General features: G+C 40.0%; 3 protein-coding genes across 5 annotated transcripts; all 3 read left to right on the top strand.

Moving 5' to 3' along the window:
• LOC114876814 (mannose-P-dolichol utilization defect 1 protein homolog) lies at window positions 1-1,958 on the top strand. Its single transcript, XM_029188654.2, has 5 exons — window positions 1-222; window positions 722-787; window positions 945-1,077; window positions 1,155-1,359; window positions 1,431-1,958. The coding sequence occupies exons 1-5, from the start codon at window positions 135-137 to the stop codon at window positions 1,671-1,673; spliced, it is 735 nt and encodes a 244-aa protein (XP_029044487.1). The 5' UTR covers window positions 1-134; the 3' UTR covers window positions 1,674-1,958.
• A 407-nt stretch (window positions 1,959-2,365) lies between these two features.
• LOC114876832 (serine/arginine repetitive matrix protein 2) lies at window positions 2,366-11,381 on the top strand. 3 transcript variants are annotated; one of them, XM_046288609.1, is made up of 14 exons: window positions 2,366-2,500; window positions 3,142-3,339; window positions 3,426-3,550; window positions 3,645-3,721; window positions 3,799-3,921; window positions 4,008-4,222; window positions 6,365-6,505; window positions 6,585-6,776; window positions 6,852-7,551; window positions 7,641-7,948; window positions 8,202-8,377; window positions 8,460-8,586; window positions 8,671-10,024; window positions 10,227-11,381. In XM_046288609.1, exons 2-14 carry the CDS (start codon window positions 3,179-3,181, stop codon window positions 10,344-10,346), a joined length of 3,819 nt encoding a protein of 1,272 aa, XP_046144565.1. In that variant the 5' UTR covers window positions 2,366-2,500; window positions 3,142-3,178; the 3' UTR covers window positions 10,347-11,381. The 3 variants fall into 3 exon arrangements, with proteins under 3 accessions (XP_046144565.1, XP_029044515.1, XP_029044514.1); XM_029188682.2 differs by having other exon boundaries at window positions 8,241-8,377; window positions 8,671-11,381; XM_029188681.2 differs by having other exon boundaries at window positions 8,202-8,371; window positions 8,671-11,381.
• Window positions 11,382-11,748: 367 nt separating this feature from the next.
• Window positions 11,749-12,380, top strand: LOC114876836 (venom serine protease inhibitor-like). The gene is made up of 2 exons (XM_029188689.2): window positions 11,749-11,996; window positions 12,086-12,380. The coding sequence occupies exons 1-2, from the start codon at window positions 11,909-11,911 to the stop codon at window positions 12,319-12,321; spliced, it is 324 nt and encodes a 107-aa protein (XP_029044522.1). The 5' UTR covers window positions 11,749-11,908; the 3' UTR covers window positions 12,322-12,380.
• The last annotated feature ends 654 nt before the right edge of the window (window positions 12,381-13,034 follow it).

Here is a 13,034-nt window from a genome sequence, read left to right as displayed (position 1 = left end):
TATCAGTCGGTATAGAAGATTAGTCAAACGAGCAGATGCTAACCTAAATGCTAGTATAAATGGTATAAAACGTAAGCAAAGGAAATCATTCTTTACATTCCATAAGAGAACTGTGAAACGTATGCGTTGCAAGCATGGCTCAGTTCGTAAGAAATGTTGCTCCTTTATTGTTTACGGAGAAATGTATTGAAGAGTATTTTGACGAGTTGAATTTCTTTCACGGTGAGTACACGTGTTTCATTGATTAAAAACTAGTACTAGAATTTTTTGTCATATTATATTAGTAACGTTATTCGATTCGTGTATTGTTATCTAATGGCGCTATATTGTAATCACGTGAACACCATGAGCGTAATTTGAATAGGTGCATAGTTACAATTTCGAAAGGGAAACATTTCATAGGATGATTCTAATCATCTTCGATTCATTTGAAAGTATAATGTACTTTCCTTGAATACTAATATACTTACGTCATGGATAAACGTCAATTTTTATTTTCCCTCGGGTATTAAATAAGTTTAATGAATTTTCGAGTAATCGAATCGATGTATTCGCAACGAGTACTCGATGATGTTCAATTTTTATTTTCCCCGATCATAAATTCAAAGTCCTTATCCTTCCGTTACGATAAAATAGAATCATATACAAATTAAAATGAATATCCTACGAAGAAGATATGAACCATTGAATGTAAAACATGAAAATCTTGAACGTGTTTCAGTTGGATGTTTCAAAGCAACGCTGAGTAAAGCTTTGGGCCTCGGGATCATCGGCGGGTCTCTCCTCGGTTAGAAAATTTATTAAATAAAATTTTCTGTGATTGTGATCTTTTATTTATTATAATTTCAAACATTAATAAATCACATATATTTCCTTGTCAAATTATTTAAATGATTAATTTTTAGTCTAACATTGCTTTTCTTACAATGATTTCTTCATTTTAGTTAAAGTACCTCAGATTGTAAAAATCTTTAAAAGCAAAAGCGCAGAAGGCATCAATGTTTTCAGCGTCCTATTGGATCTGTTTGCCATTACTGCAATGGTATCTTACAGCTTCATTAGCGGTTTTCCATTTAGGTAATACAATTGCAGAAATAAAAGAACCTTTGTTAAGATTCAGCTGCATTATGGATTAATCAATTGATGTATTTCAGTTCATGGGGAGATGGAGTATTCCTGGGATTACAAACCCTAGCGATTGCAGTGTTAGTAATGCATTTCAGTGGTAACACTGTTCAGGCAACTGCATTTCTTGCTGCTTATTTAGCAGTTCTATTCGCTGCTACAAGTGGGGTGACCCCAGTGAATGTTCTCTGGGCTTGTCAAGCAATGAATATACCCATTGTACTTATCAGTAAGGTAGGAAGTTTAAAAATCAAGGCAATGACAGTAGAAATAACAGACTATAACCATTTTACTCTTATTTCCAGTTGATGCAAGCTTACACAAATTATTCCAATGGAAGTACCGGTCAGTTGTCAGCAGTAACTGGGTTCATGCTCTTCTTTGGATCTCTGGCAAGAATATTTACTTCTATTCAAGAAACAGGAGACACAACAATGGTGATAATGTACATATGCTCTACTGCTGCAAATGCTGTGATAGCTGCTCAAATATTGTACTACTGGAACGTAGATGTGAAGAGCAAAGAAAAGACAAAGAAGATTCGATAAATAAATTAGTAAATATTTGCTATTCTGTCGGTGCTAAATTTGAGAATAACATGACGAACTGAAATAAATTCTACTAGTATCCTGATACTGGGAGTATCAGATGAAATGAAACTTGCTTTCTTGAAGAAAGTACAAACATATTCAAATTAATAGTATTCCAATGGGGAATAGTTAAACTTCGTTCCAAATATTGCTTCCTAAGTTGTTTCAAACATTTCTAATATTACCATTTTTTTATAGAATAATACGAACAACTTTTTTAAATAACTTATTATTAATTTAACAACCTTTGTTATACAAAAAATGAAAATAAAAATGCTGTAAAAATTGTATTCGTTATTACTTATATATGCGAGAAAAAATTACGCGTTAAATTTCACATTTTCAAGTGGTTATATTTATGCATTAACTCCAAAAATGCGACATAATATTCGTGAAGAAAGACTGTCATTCGACCTATCGTTTAATGACTAATGACATTAACAATACCGCTATAAGATAAGCGCGTTAAATTGTGCGCTTAACGTTATAACATTAAACATTACATCAGCCGCAGATATGATGCAGCATAACAGAAATAGAAGTTTAAATTTGCCGCTAAACGGAAGTGACGTACAGGTCGATATTTACAGGAAGGGTGGGGGTAAGTCGATTTACGCAAGCGTTTCCGACTCTATCGTTTCCGGCTCTGTTGTAATCGTGACTGTGCAGCGTATGGGTGAAACTGAAGCGCGCAGTTGTTTAACCGTCGACGATGTTGCATAGTGGACCGTGATATAATTGGAAAACGCATTAACAGATCGTCGGAAGATAAAACGAGAACAACGGTAAGTAATAATCCGGGTTCTTTTTTGGCCCGTCTGGCATGCCCACGAAAAAAAATGGGCGTGGATGAGCTTTGGATAAAAAGAGGTGGCCATTTGGAGCGTCATGGCGCCATCAGCCTTCGCAATCCGGCTTCCCGACGACCATCTTGTTATCGATAAATCAATATAACGCGCCTTTCCTCCTATGTAAGCGTTTTTTCTTATATAAAAGAATATTTCACGGATTTATTCTTTTACGTCGTTGTTACGAATCGACAGAGGAATATCAGCAGCTGCAGGTAAATTGTTCAGAGAACCGGTTCTTGGTAATTCGCTTTGTGTCTAAGCGCATTCTTGCGCAGAAAAGCATCCTTTTTTGGAGAATGATAATGCGGTTTTTACGAGACCGATACAATTTTTACCGCTAGCAATTCAACCAAACCTTAGACGATTGAAATACCAGTATTTTCTGGATATCACCGTGGAGAGTGATTTATCCATTACAAACACGTGTCCTTGGCTGTTGGATGATGCCCTTTTTTGCATGCCAATTTCGGGCAGTCGGTCAGAGACAGCTGTTAAAAGTTTTATCTATATTTGGAAAATATCTTGGATATTGATGAAAAGAAGGAAAACCGTTACGAATCCGCCGATTTTCATAGTATTGCAGGACTAGGTTGCTTGCAGTACTGAATCAAAATGGAATCAATGGATGCGCGTCTTGTGGCGCAAGCATTGAACTACCATGGCCAACAGTTGCAGAAAGTGTGGGAGGGAGAACGCAACGAGAATGAGCTGGCCATGCTGAATCTCAAGGAACCAAATTTTGAGATCTACCAACAGCGTCAGAAAACGCTTAGGTACATATATTCAATGACGCTTAATAACATCAGGCCCGTTTCAGACTAGATTTCACAATTTTCTGTTTTCTTTTTTCTCAAAACAGTTTTGGAGATAGAGGAAAAAGGCTAAAGCTACAGCAATTCCTTGCAAAGAAGGCAGATGCCCTTTATGATAAGGCAAACTTGGAGAAAACAGTTGAACCTCTCAAGCAAGAATTAGGAGATGAAGGTATAGTATTACATACTTTCTGTTTCTTAGATCAAGAGTGGGGGGAGTTATTGCACAACGACGTGTAACTGATATATTATCTGTGATGTTTCAGAATTTTATGCAACAATGCCAGGCCTTGATACTTTTGTTACCATGGAAAAGTCTCAGCGTATACGAAATTTTTTGGAGGTGATTATTAATTATTTTAAGGTTATGTTTTAAAATACAGAATTTGACTATGATTATAACAAGCTATTTATTTCCAGAGTTTGGTCGTTGGAGATGTTATTTACGCGCAAGTTATGGGTAAAAGTGCTGCTGGGCTTCTCCTGAAGGTGCTTTGCAACTGCAGCGACTGCCCGAGGGTTGTTACTGATTTAGGAGTTAAGGTACATCAAGGAGTCTCTACCGTTTTCGCGCTCCTATTGTTTGCATTATTTTAGCTGTTTGTAAAACGATATCGTTTATTGAATAGGCTCTGATATTAAACACGGCCACAGTGCCGGCGGTGGACAAGAAAGGTGTTACAAGAGGCTACATGGCAAATGATCTCATCTGCGTCGTAGTCAGTGAAGTTAACGTTGAAGCTGAGCGAGTTGTTGCAGTTATGAACGTACCTGCCCGTGAAGGGCAAGCCCCACACCCACCTATGGGACTTATCCATTCGGATGATCTTCCGGAAGCTTATAAGTAAGTAAACGAAAAATCTGGATAAGTATATTTATTCATTGTATTTATCATAATGCTTCACTAACTTTTGTAAACTGACATGTAATATCACTATAGGAAATATTCTATACACGATACAAAACGGTGAAAGTGTCTTGTGATGCATTGATAGCACTTTTGATTGAGACTTTTTATTTGAATTACAAATCGTCCTTTGACCGTTTGCTTATTGCGATATACCTTGAGAGCACTTGTGCACTAACGAAGGCAGGGGAAATATTTTCTGACAGTGGTAGTTTCGAATTTAGGATCGATAATAAAAATAATGATCTCGATCGTGATCGAAATGCATCTTCTATCGACAATGTAGTTATCTTGTTTGTAACTTGCATAATAAGTGAGAGTACAGATTTGCATCATTAGTGTTTTATTTCATATTTTTCATTTAAAAAATAAAAAATAAAGAAAAAGGTAAGAAAAATGGTGGCCAAAAGAAGTTGAGATTTAACAGACGCACTGTGATACTAACAAAACAAGGTAAATTAGATTTGATTCCTCTTACACGTTTTTATGAATTTAGGTGCCAGACACTCTCAGTAACGTAAAAGTTGATAGTCAGTATGATGATGAATTTATAATGTGATACAAATGATTCAAACCTTGAGCATTGGTTGACATGGCTCTGTTGCGCACAATATTCTATCTACGTTTGTGATATGTTACTCTCAAAGCACCAGCCAAACAATGGCGCCAAATGACATCAATGTCTTTTGAGGTTGCATTTCCAGTATGAGATGTTGAGCCTTGGGTGGTCAGAGTGAGTGCTGCAGACGGTAGGTATAATAATGATTTATTGTTGTTTGGTCTCTTATTGTAGACGATCGATAAATATACCGAAACGAATGAAAGTAATGAAAAACTGAAGCGAACGTATTTTATAAGCGCCCTTATTAAAATGTTTTTTATGCGCTCAAGAAGTTATCGTACAAACATTTTAATATATAGCGAAGTTACCTGTTAAGTCGTTTGATATATTTTTCATCTGTATTAAAGTAACAAATAGAATAAGACATAGGATTTGAATGTAATTAAAATTTGAAGTAGAGACCAAATAACTGGAATCTTAATCGCCCGAACCTTTACCTTTAAGCCTCAAAAGAATTGCGCCTTGTCATAATAATGCCTCATTTAAACTTACAGCTTAAATTGACAAATAAAAAATATAAAAAAAAAATGATGTCATGTTTGAATTGACACCACAAAAATGCAAAACAGGCGACAGTACCTACTACTACATATAAAAACTATATATTTTTTTGGTCAACTTGGAAGATAAAATATACTCAGGCGTGGCTCCCAACCTATCCTAGGGCTATGCAATTTATTTTATCGCACCAAAAACTTATAAAAACCGAACCACCGTCGATCGATGATAGGCTGTGTGCTTTTGTGTTGAGAAATCCTATGATTACAAACATGATACAAAATACTAGAAATATACGTCTTAGCGGTACATGAAAGGTGAGAGACGAGTTTACATAATAATGAGGTTGTGTACCATTGTAAATTTATAAATAAGAAATTTAACTGGTAATAAAGGAAAACCTACCAACTTTCTGCAATGTATCCCTGTTTTGTACCCCTGCTGCTTGTTAACGGTACAAACGTAGATTTTGATCTCCTCTAGTACCACGAGATGTTTCGTTGATCTTTCTCTATTTTTCCAATCGAGAAAAACCCGCTACTTATTTTTCGAAGCATCTTTGGTATTAGAGTGGTATCGCTGTATAATTCATGCGGATCGAAGTGAAGAGGCGAAATTCTTACGCAGGGATGATAAGATGGTATAAGGAAGGGTTGTGCCGTACCGCACGTTGGCTCGTAAGGAACAGCAGCACGAAGGAAACGTAGATAAAACGACAAGATGTCGAAAATAACTGTGAAGGGCAAACGAATGAAGATATATATGTGTATATATATATATATATATAAAGATTATATTCCTCCGCCAGGAAGTGAGACCATGATATGCGATGATTCGGTCGTCATGATTATCAAGTCTTTAGTTTTGCCGTTAACGAAGTAGCTTTGGTATCCTCTTTTTGGCAAAGGTCAAAAGGATCTTTGCACGTTGATAATTGGCCGTTTTCTTTTGTGGTATAGGAAAGCGATGGACAACAAAGGACAGTCATACGAAGCGATGTTGGAGAATAGTACTGGCTTCAACAACCCAAACAACATTAAATATCTTTGCGACTTGATGGGTCTCGGTCAAGAGAACCATTCCAATATGGTTGGTTTGAGGTACAGTATCGAGTATCCCGGTAAAATTTTCTTATCAAATTCTTCAGGAAATTCTCAATTGTAAATAATTTCTTTACAGAGAAAGATTCCCTCCAAATGAATATGCGTCCGAATTGAGACAAGCTCAGGCCAGTAAATGGGCGTTCCGAAGTGTGGCCGAAGGTATAGATCATTTCAAGGCTGGACGTCATACAGAAGCCTTCCAGTGCTTGAACAAAGCGCTGACCGTAGATCCACGGAACGTCGAGGGATTGGTTGCTCGTGGAGCACTGTAAGTTACTCATCCATAAAAATACGTCCATTCGTGCTGACTCATCTTGTACGTGTACTCTTGTTGTTGTTACAGATACGCAAACAGCGGCAGTTTTAAGAAAGCCATCGACGATTTTGAGACCGCGTTGAAACTGAATCAAACTCACGCGAACGCGCGTAAATACATGGCCGAGACGCTGGTCGCTCTGGGTCGAAGTTACGAGGACGAGAAGAAGTACGAAGAAGCCCAGAAAGCGTACGAGAACTGCTTGGTAATTGCTCCGTACCATGAAGAAGCCAGGAACTCTATCGAGTACATCAAATCTAAAACACTGACGTCTACTTTGAATCCACTGGACACGTTCAAGAGTTTCGAAGCCGAGAATGACGTTGGGGAGAATAAGAAGGAAAAGAAGAAACGCAAGAAAGAAAGGAAATCGCGTTCGAAGAAAAGGCAGAGATGGAGTTCGAGCTCCAGTTCGTCATCCAGCGGATCCTCGAGTTCCTCTAGCTCCGAATCTAGTAGCTCTTCGTCGTCCGGAAGCTCGCGATCGGCATCAAGGTCGCCTAGTCGTAAACGGAAACATAAGAAGGATCATCGTGGCTCGTCGCTTTCGCCTCTTAGCAAACGTATGGCTCAGTACAACAATCCACCGGCTGCTGCAACAGCTACGCACGATGTCATAGCCCCGGTGACTTACGGTACAAATACTCGAGATAAGATGGATGATTACGAGATAAAAGTACGAAAATTCTTGGAGCAAACAAAGGACGACTCAGATTACGAAGATAAGGTAAGCTTTTTGTATTTTCTGAAGTGGATTTCAGTTTATTTTTATCGATTATATGAAGTTAAATATTGTTTCATTTGTGTGTACCACAGGTAAGGAAGTTCTTGGAGGAAACTGCCAGATGGAAGAGGGAAAGGGAGAAGGAAAAGAAACATTCAGAAAGTGAAAAGATGAAGAAGAAAAAGAAGAAAGAAAAGAAGGGCAAGGACAAAGAGAAAGAAGACAAGAAAAGCCGGAAGAAGAAGAAGAAGGAAGAGAGAAAGAAACGCAAAAATAAAGACAAACTTGAACGAGACTTAGAAGCCCTGAAAAAATCTTCGTTACCGGATTTAGAACAGTTGGAGTCGAAACTGAATGCGTATTATGCGAAAGTTGAAAAAGAAACTGCTGTTTTGAAAAGGTTGGAACCCTTATGGCCAGTTCACGATGTTGTTTTGTTCTTGTTTTTGATTTTTTTGAAATATTTTCGTACGTCTGGGTAATACGTAATGAACGGTAGCGCAGGTATTATTTTTTTTTCTTCGTTTAACGTCAAGTTCCATTCTCATTTCGTTAGCTAAGTTTCTCGCGATTCATTTAAGTTTTGAACATATATTGAAAGGAAACGCGGCTTTTAACATCTCGTATTTTATTTATGTTTTTATATTTACTAGGTATGTAGCTCAGTATAATGACATAGCTTCCCCTCTTAGCAACGCGGAGAAGCTCGCTGAGAGCTCACGAAGGGAGGAGGAGCTGCGCAGAGAAAGGGAGAGGGAGAGAGATGAGGCCTCGAAGGCGTACCACGAACGGGAAGCTAGGGTACCAATGACCGCACAGCAACGTAAGGGTAAGATTTTCAATTGGTTGCCGAATAGCAACGGTACGTACATATTTATTGCATGCGTGTTATTTATTTCATGTCTGTACAGAAATCCAAAGGAAGCCTCTGACTGACATTTTTGAGCAAGAATCTCAGTTGATCCATCCGGAACCCAAATTACCAACCTTGGACACAGCTGCCCTAAATGCGAAATGGAAGGCTGCTCAAGCCGCAAGGTAAGAACCACTTCAAGTACCGATGCTAAGTAGTGGGATAATTAAATGAATGTTACTATTTGAATATTCTTTTTTGGTTCACAGACAAAAGGACGTCCTTCCACAAAAATGGCAAGATGTATCTCAGGAAAGTAAGAAAATGCAACCCAATGTAGATAGCGACGAAGACGACGACAATGAACTGGAGGAGAAATTGCAGCGCGCAGCTTTGGAGAAGTCGATGAACATACGAAAACAGATGCAACGCGAACTCGCGGAGAAGCGAGCGGCCGCTGCTCAACCGATGTTGGCTCCAACTCCGCCGCCGTTACCGAAAGAACCACCGATGCCAAAGCAAGCACCGGTGAAATATCCGACACCGCAGCCGCAAAATAAATTCCAGTCGTACAAAGATCCCTCGATATCCGTGCCGCAAGCAACGCCGACTAAATTCAGTTCTAGTAACAATCTTGGTGGCAAGTTCCAACCGATTGGGCAGAGTGGTAACAGTGGCGCTGGTCATCCACCAGAACCACCGCGTCCACCTCCGCCAACGAAGAACCAAAGCCAGGCGAAGGGACCTAGAACAGACTCTGACAGCGAGACGGAAAGACAGCACAGACAGACGCCTAAGAAACGGGAATCGAGTGGCAGAGGTGGAGCCGTGACGAAGAGGATGAGCAGAGACCGTCCAGCGAAACGTTCGCGTAGCAGATCGCGAAGCGCGTCCAGTTCAGGCTCCTCGAGATCCCGTTCGCCCAGAAGAAGCCGTTCCCGATCGTATTCGAACCGAAGATCCGGCAGTTACGAAAGGAAGTACAGTCGATCTCCTTCGGGCACTTACAGCAGGTCGCGTTCCAGGTCACGATCCAGATCGTACACGAGGAGTCGTAGCCGCAGCAGATCCGGTGACAGGAGTTACTATCGGAAGAGACAATTCCGACCGTACAATAATCGCGGTACCTATTACAAGCCTCGTTTCCAAGGCTTCAATAACCCGAACCATCGTGGCGGTGGTAACAATTTCCAGAATCGTAACCGGTTCTACAACAACCAGCACAACAATCGTTTCGGTAACAGACGCGGCGGTGGTTTCAATAACCGTGGTGGCGGACGCGGACGCGGCGGTAACCGTGGCGGTAGGTTCTTCCACGGTAAGCAGGGCTTCCGCGACTTCCGGGACAGACGAGACTTCAGAGATCGCCGCGCCGCGTCGCGCGATCGGTACAGCGACCGTAGCTACTCCCCCGATCCGATGAGGAAAGTCGACGAGGCGAAGGAAAAGATCAACAAGATGCTCGAAGGTGGCGACGACGTGATGGAACATCAACAGGGTGGCGGAGGATCGAACGTACCTCCCAGCAAAAGGCAAGACGGACCTTTGAGCGAAGGCGAAGAAAGGGACGACGATGACTACGAGAGGTGGGGAGAGGGCGAGGGGGGCGACACTGCTAACAAGGTTGGTTAGGTCTCTTCTGTGTAGGCTTTCGCGAATGAACAGCCTATCTTCTCGTGATGACGATCATGATAATCCGGATGATGAGATAAATATGAGGAGTAAAATGATGAGGAATATGATGGTGATGATGATGATGGTGATGAGCCACACGTACAAGAAAAACATGCGACTTAGGAGCCAACTAACTCTCGTTTGTTGCTAGAATGAGGAGGTTGGACCTGTCGAGGATAACCTGGAAGGCAAGGAGTACTTCATTGAGCGCATGAAGCAGCGAAGCAAGAATGTATTAATGCAGAGAGCCCTTGCTGCTAAGATTTGGTAGAAAACCACGGTTGCCGTTTGCTGCTTCTTCGATTCTTCTCCTTCGTCTGTGATATAGTTACTTTTCCTCAACGTAAAACATCGACCGGATCACGTGAGACATAGACTTCTTATTAATTCTCGGTACCGATTGTTTTCGGTATATGTGTAAAACTGAAAGAACATAGAGAGGGATGATAATAACGTGTATATGGTAGAAGAAGAAAATGTACAACCGAAGTCGTGACAGTCGAGAGAAATGCAGCTTTTACTTTACTTTTATTCCTAATTTTTAAACTTTTTAACTTTATTCCTGAATGCCAGCAACGAACGCCTATCGTTAACCGTGAATATTTTTCGCTGGACACCAACGTAATTCGGCTTGTTTCGCTCGATTGTCATGCTCGCCCATAAATAATCTTATATAGTTAAATATCCACCCGTGGTTGGTGCGTGTAAATGCGAGCGTTCTCGTCGGGTACTCGTGTCGCAAACGAGCACTCGCGGATTTCTTTCTTTCATTCTTTCTTTCTTTTTTTTTTAATTTTTAATCGTTAACGAAAAGATACACAACTTTCGACTCTAGTACTTATTATTCTCGCATTGTAGCATTTGTTTTTCTCTCGTCGTAACGAAACTCGTCGTGTAAGTATTAAAAGCTAGAGAAGAGAGCGAGCGAAACCTTCTGCTATGACGTGCACTTTCGAAGGGAAGTATTTGGTCGCAGTATTTGGCGTACGTGAGTGGCTTCTCATTATCATTCATTATCAGGAAACTAGGAGTCAATTTGTACATTCGTTGATGTTTCAAACGTCAGAAAAATGAAGTTCAACCGTGTTCAGTTTAAGAAGCTTCGGCGAGGAATTTTCATGTATTTTTCTTCGCGCCCCTAGCTATCGGCGATCCGATTTTTCACGATTGAAACACCTCACGTTTTTTTAACTCCTGCGCTTGATAAGACACGGACGGTACAAGCTTTGTAATGAATTTCCACGGATGTCATATCGTTTTCCGGTGAAACCTAATAAAAATCGCGACTCATCATCGTAAAGAAGAAGAGACATTTCTTTTTAGTAAGGAAAATAGTTTTTTTTCCCCCACCCTCCCACAAACGTGTCGAGAACCATCCAAATTCGGATAATTCTCCATACTGTTTTAGTTCGAAACACGTTCTCACGGCCCGGCCCTTTATTACGAATACTTATTTTAAGGTATCATTACAAGTAATTTACTAGTAAGACACTTATATATGTTGTATGTAAACGAGTTGCTGTACAATTCAAAGATCCGCAAAAATACATAACACGAAAAACGGCAAAACAGTATTTCACCTTCTTATTCAATGTATGTGCGATTCTTTTGCCTGCATATTTGCGATTGTTTGTACTTGTTTCTCCTTTTTTTTTTATCACCCCGATGCACTACTTTCCTCGTTCAAAGAACGTTGCCTTTGCCCGATTAAAACTGGTCTGGTTAGGTGATTATTGATAGCGCAATGCGATTTGAATATCGCGTTGCATTCGCGAGTATTTAAACTTGCTGTCTCGATCGCTGCTCGCATTTGTTCAGTGATACTTCAACAAGATGGAGCTTAAACGAGCGCGTTACATTTTCGTTTCGAGCTTTCTGATACTTGTCCTTTTGGACGTGGCAATTGGAGGGATTTTATTTAGTAAGTAGTTCAGATTTTTTATTTAAAAAAAAGGAAATTTTTAATGCTTTGTGCTCCGTTGTACATTATAATTTTTCTCAAATTCTAAGGACCGGAAGTGGTGAACGTTAACGATGACGCGTGCAGGGAGAACGAAGTTTACAGTCCATGCCAGGCGGATCATTTTTGCGAAAAGAATTGCGACAACATCGACATTTGGGAATCGGTGCCCTGTATCCAAACGAAGAACTGCGTGAGTGGTTGCATCTGCGAAGAGGGATACGTGCGAGATAAAAGCGTAGGCGTTTGTGTTTTGGAAAACAGCTGTCCTAGAGTTAGGCATTGATTCTAAACGCTTGAATATTCGTTCTGTGTCATATATGAAAAATACGAACGGAATATATAAAAAAAAAAATAAATGATCCTTTGCCTTTGTTTTAATACTTCAATTAAAAATCTATTTAACGCGTTGATTGCCGTACAGACAATCGGTTGATGGGTTTTTATTTGCGATTGTGAAATAATTTTCGTTCACGATCGTGCAAGATTTTCATAGCGATAGGAATAAAAGATGCGTCGACGCATTTTGGTAGAAAAGTAGTGGGGGAACGAGGCGGCGCGCGATATGATAGCGTTTTGAGACGGTTCAGTTCCGCGCCGTCTTTCACGTGCGCGACACATTTCGGGAAACGGGTAATCCTGTCCGGATAAAAGTACCAGTGAATCATTTTTCATTATCATTTCTATTATTTTCTCGATTTTGCAATCTTTATTTACATATCTTTCTTTTTACTTAAACCAATTTGATTCTATAAATAATATGTTGCTTCGTTGCTGTTGATGTCTCGAGTGGTTATTTTTAGTTGATAAAAAACAAGAATGTGTGATAGTGTGTCGAGTGTCCTTTGGATACGATCACGGATAAGCCGGCGCACTGGATGAACCTGTTTATTAAAAGTAAGTTTGTCGCAAACGCGATCATTTGATTAGTTGATAGCGTTCGGAGCGAGGTCCGGCTGCTTATTAAAGTTCAATTACCGTCGCAGCAGTGACCGTGAT

Source organism: Osmia bicornis, chromosome 14, assembly GCF_907164935.1.
Source record: "Osmia bicornis bicornis chromosome 14, iOsmBic2.1, whole genome shotgun sequence".
Lineage (NCBI taxonomy): Eukaryota > Metazoa > Arthropoda > Insecta > Hymenoptera > Megachilidae > Osmia > Osmia bicornis.
Note: the sequence above shows the minus strand (reverse complement) of the source record. Positions and strands in the feature narration are given on the sequence as shown.

Excerpts from the sequence above, each read along its gene's own strand:
- LOC114876814 (XM_029188654.2), top strand. The coding sequence starts at position 135 with ATGGCTCAGTTCGTAAGAAATGTTGCTCCTTTATTGTTTACGGAGAAA. Across the intron at positions 1,078-1,154 it reads ATTAGCGGTTTTCCATTTAG|TTCATGGGGAGATGGAGTAT; the intron begins GTAATACAATTG and ends GATGTATTTCAG. Across the intron at positions 1,360-1,430 it reads CCATTGTACTTATCAGTAAG|TTGATGCAAGCTTACACAAA; the intron begins GTAGGAAGTTTA and ends TCTTATTTCCAG.
- LOC114876832 (XM_046288609.1), top strand. The coding sequence starts at position 3,179 with ATGGAATCAATGGATGCGCGTCTTGTGGCGCAAGCATTGAACTACCAT. Across the intron at positions 3,722-3,798 it reads GTATACGAAATTTTTTGGAG|AGTTTGGTCGTTGGAGATGT; the intron begins GTGATTATTAAT and ends ATTTATTTCCAG. Across the intron at positions 10,025-10,226 it reads GGGGCGACACTGCTAACAAG|AATGAGGAGGTTGGACCTGT; the intron begins GTTGGTTAGGTC and ends GTTTGTTGCTAG.
- LOC114876836 (XM_029188689.2), top strand. The coding sequence starts at position 11,909 with ATGGAGCTTAAACGAGCGCGTTACATTTTCGTTTCGAGCTTTCTGATA. Across the intron at positions 11,997-12,085 it reads AATTGGAGGGATTTTATTTA|GACCGGAAGTGGTGAACGTT; the intron begins GTAAGTAGTTCA and ends TCAAATTCTAAG.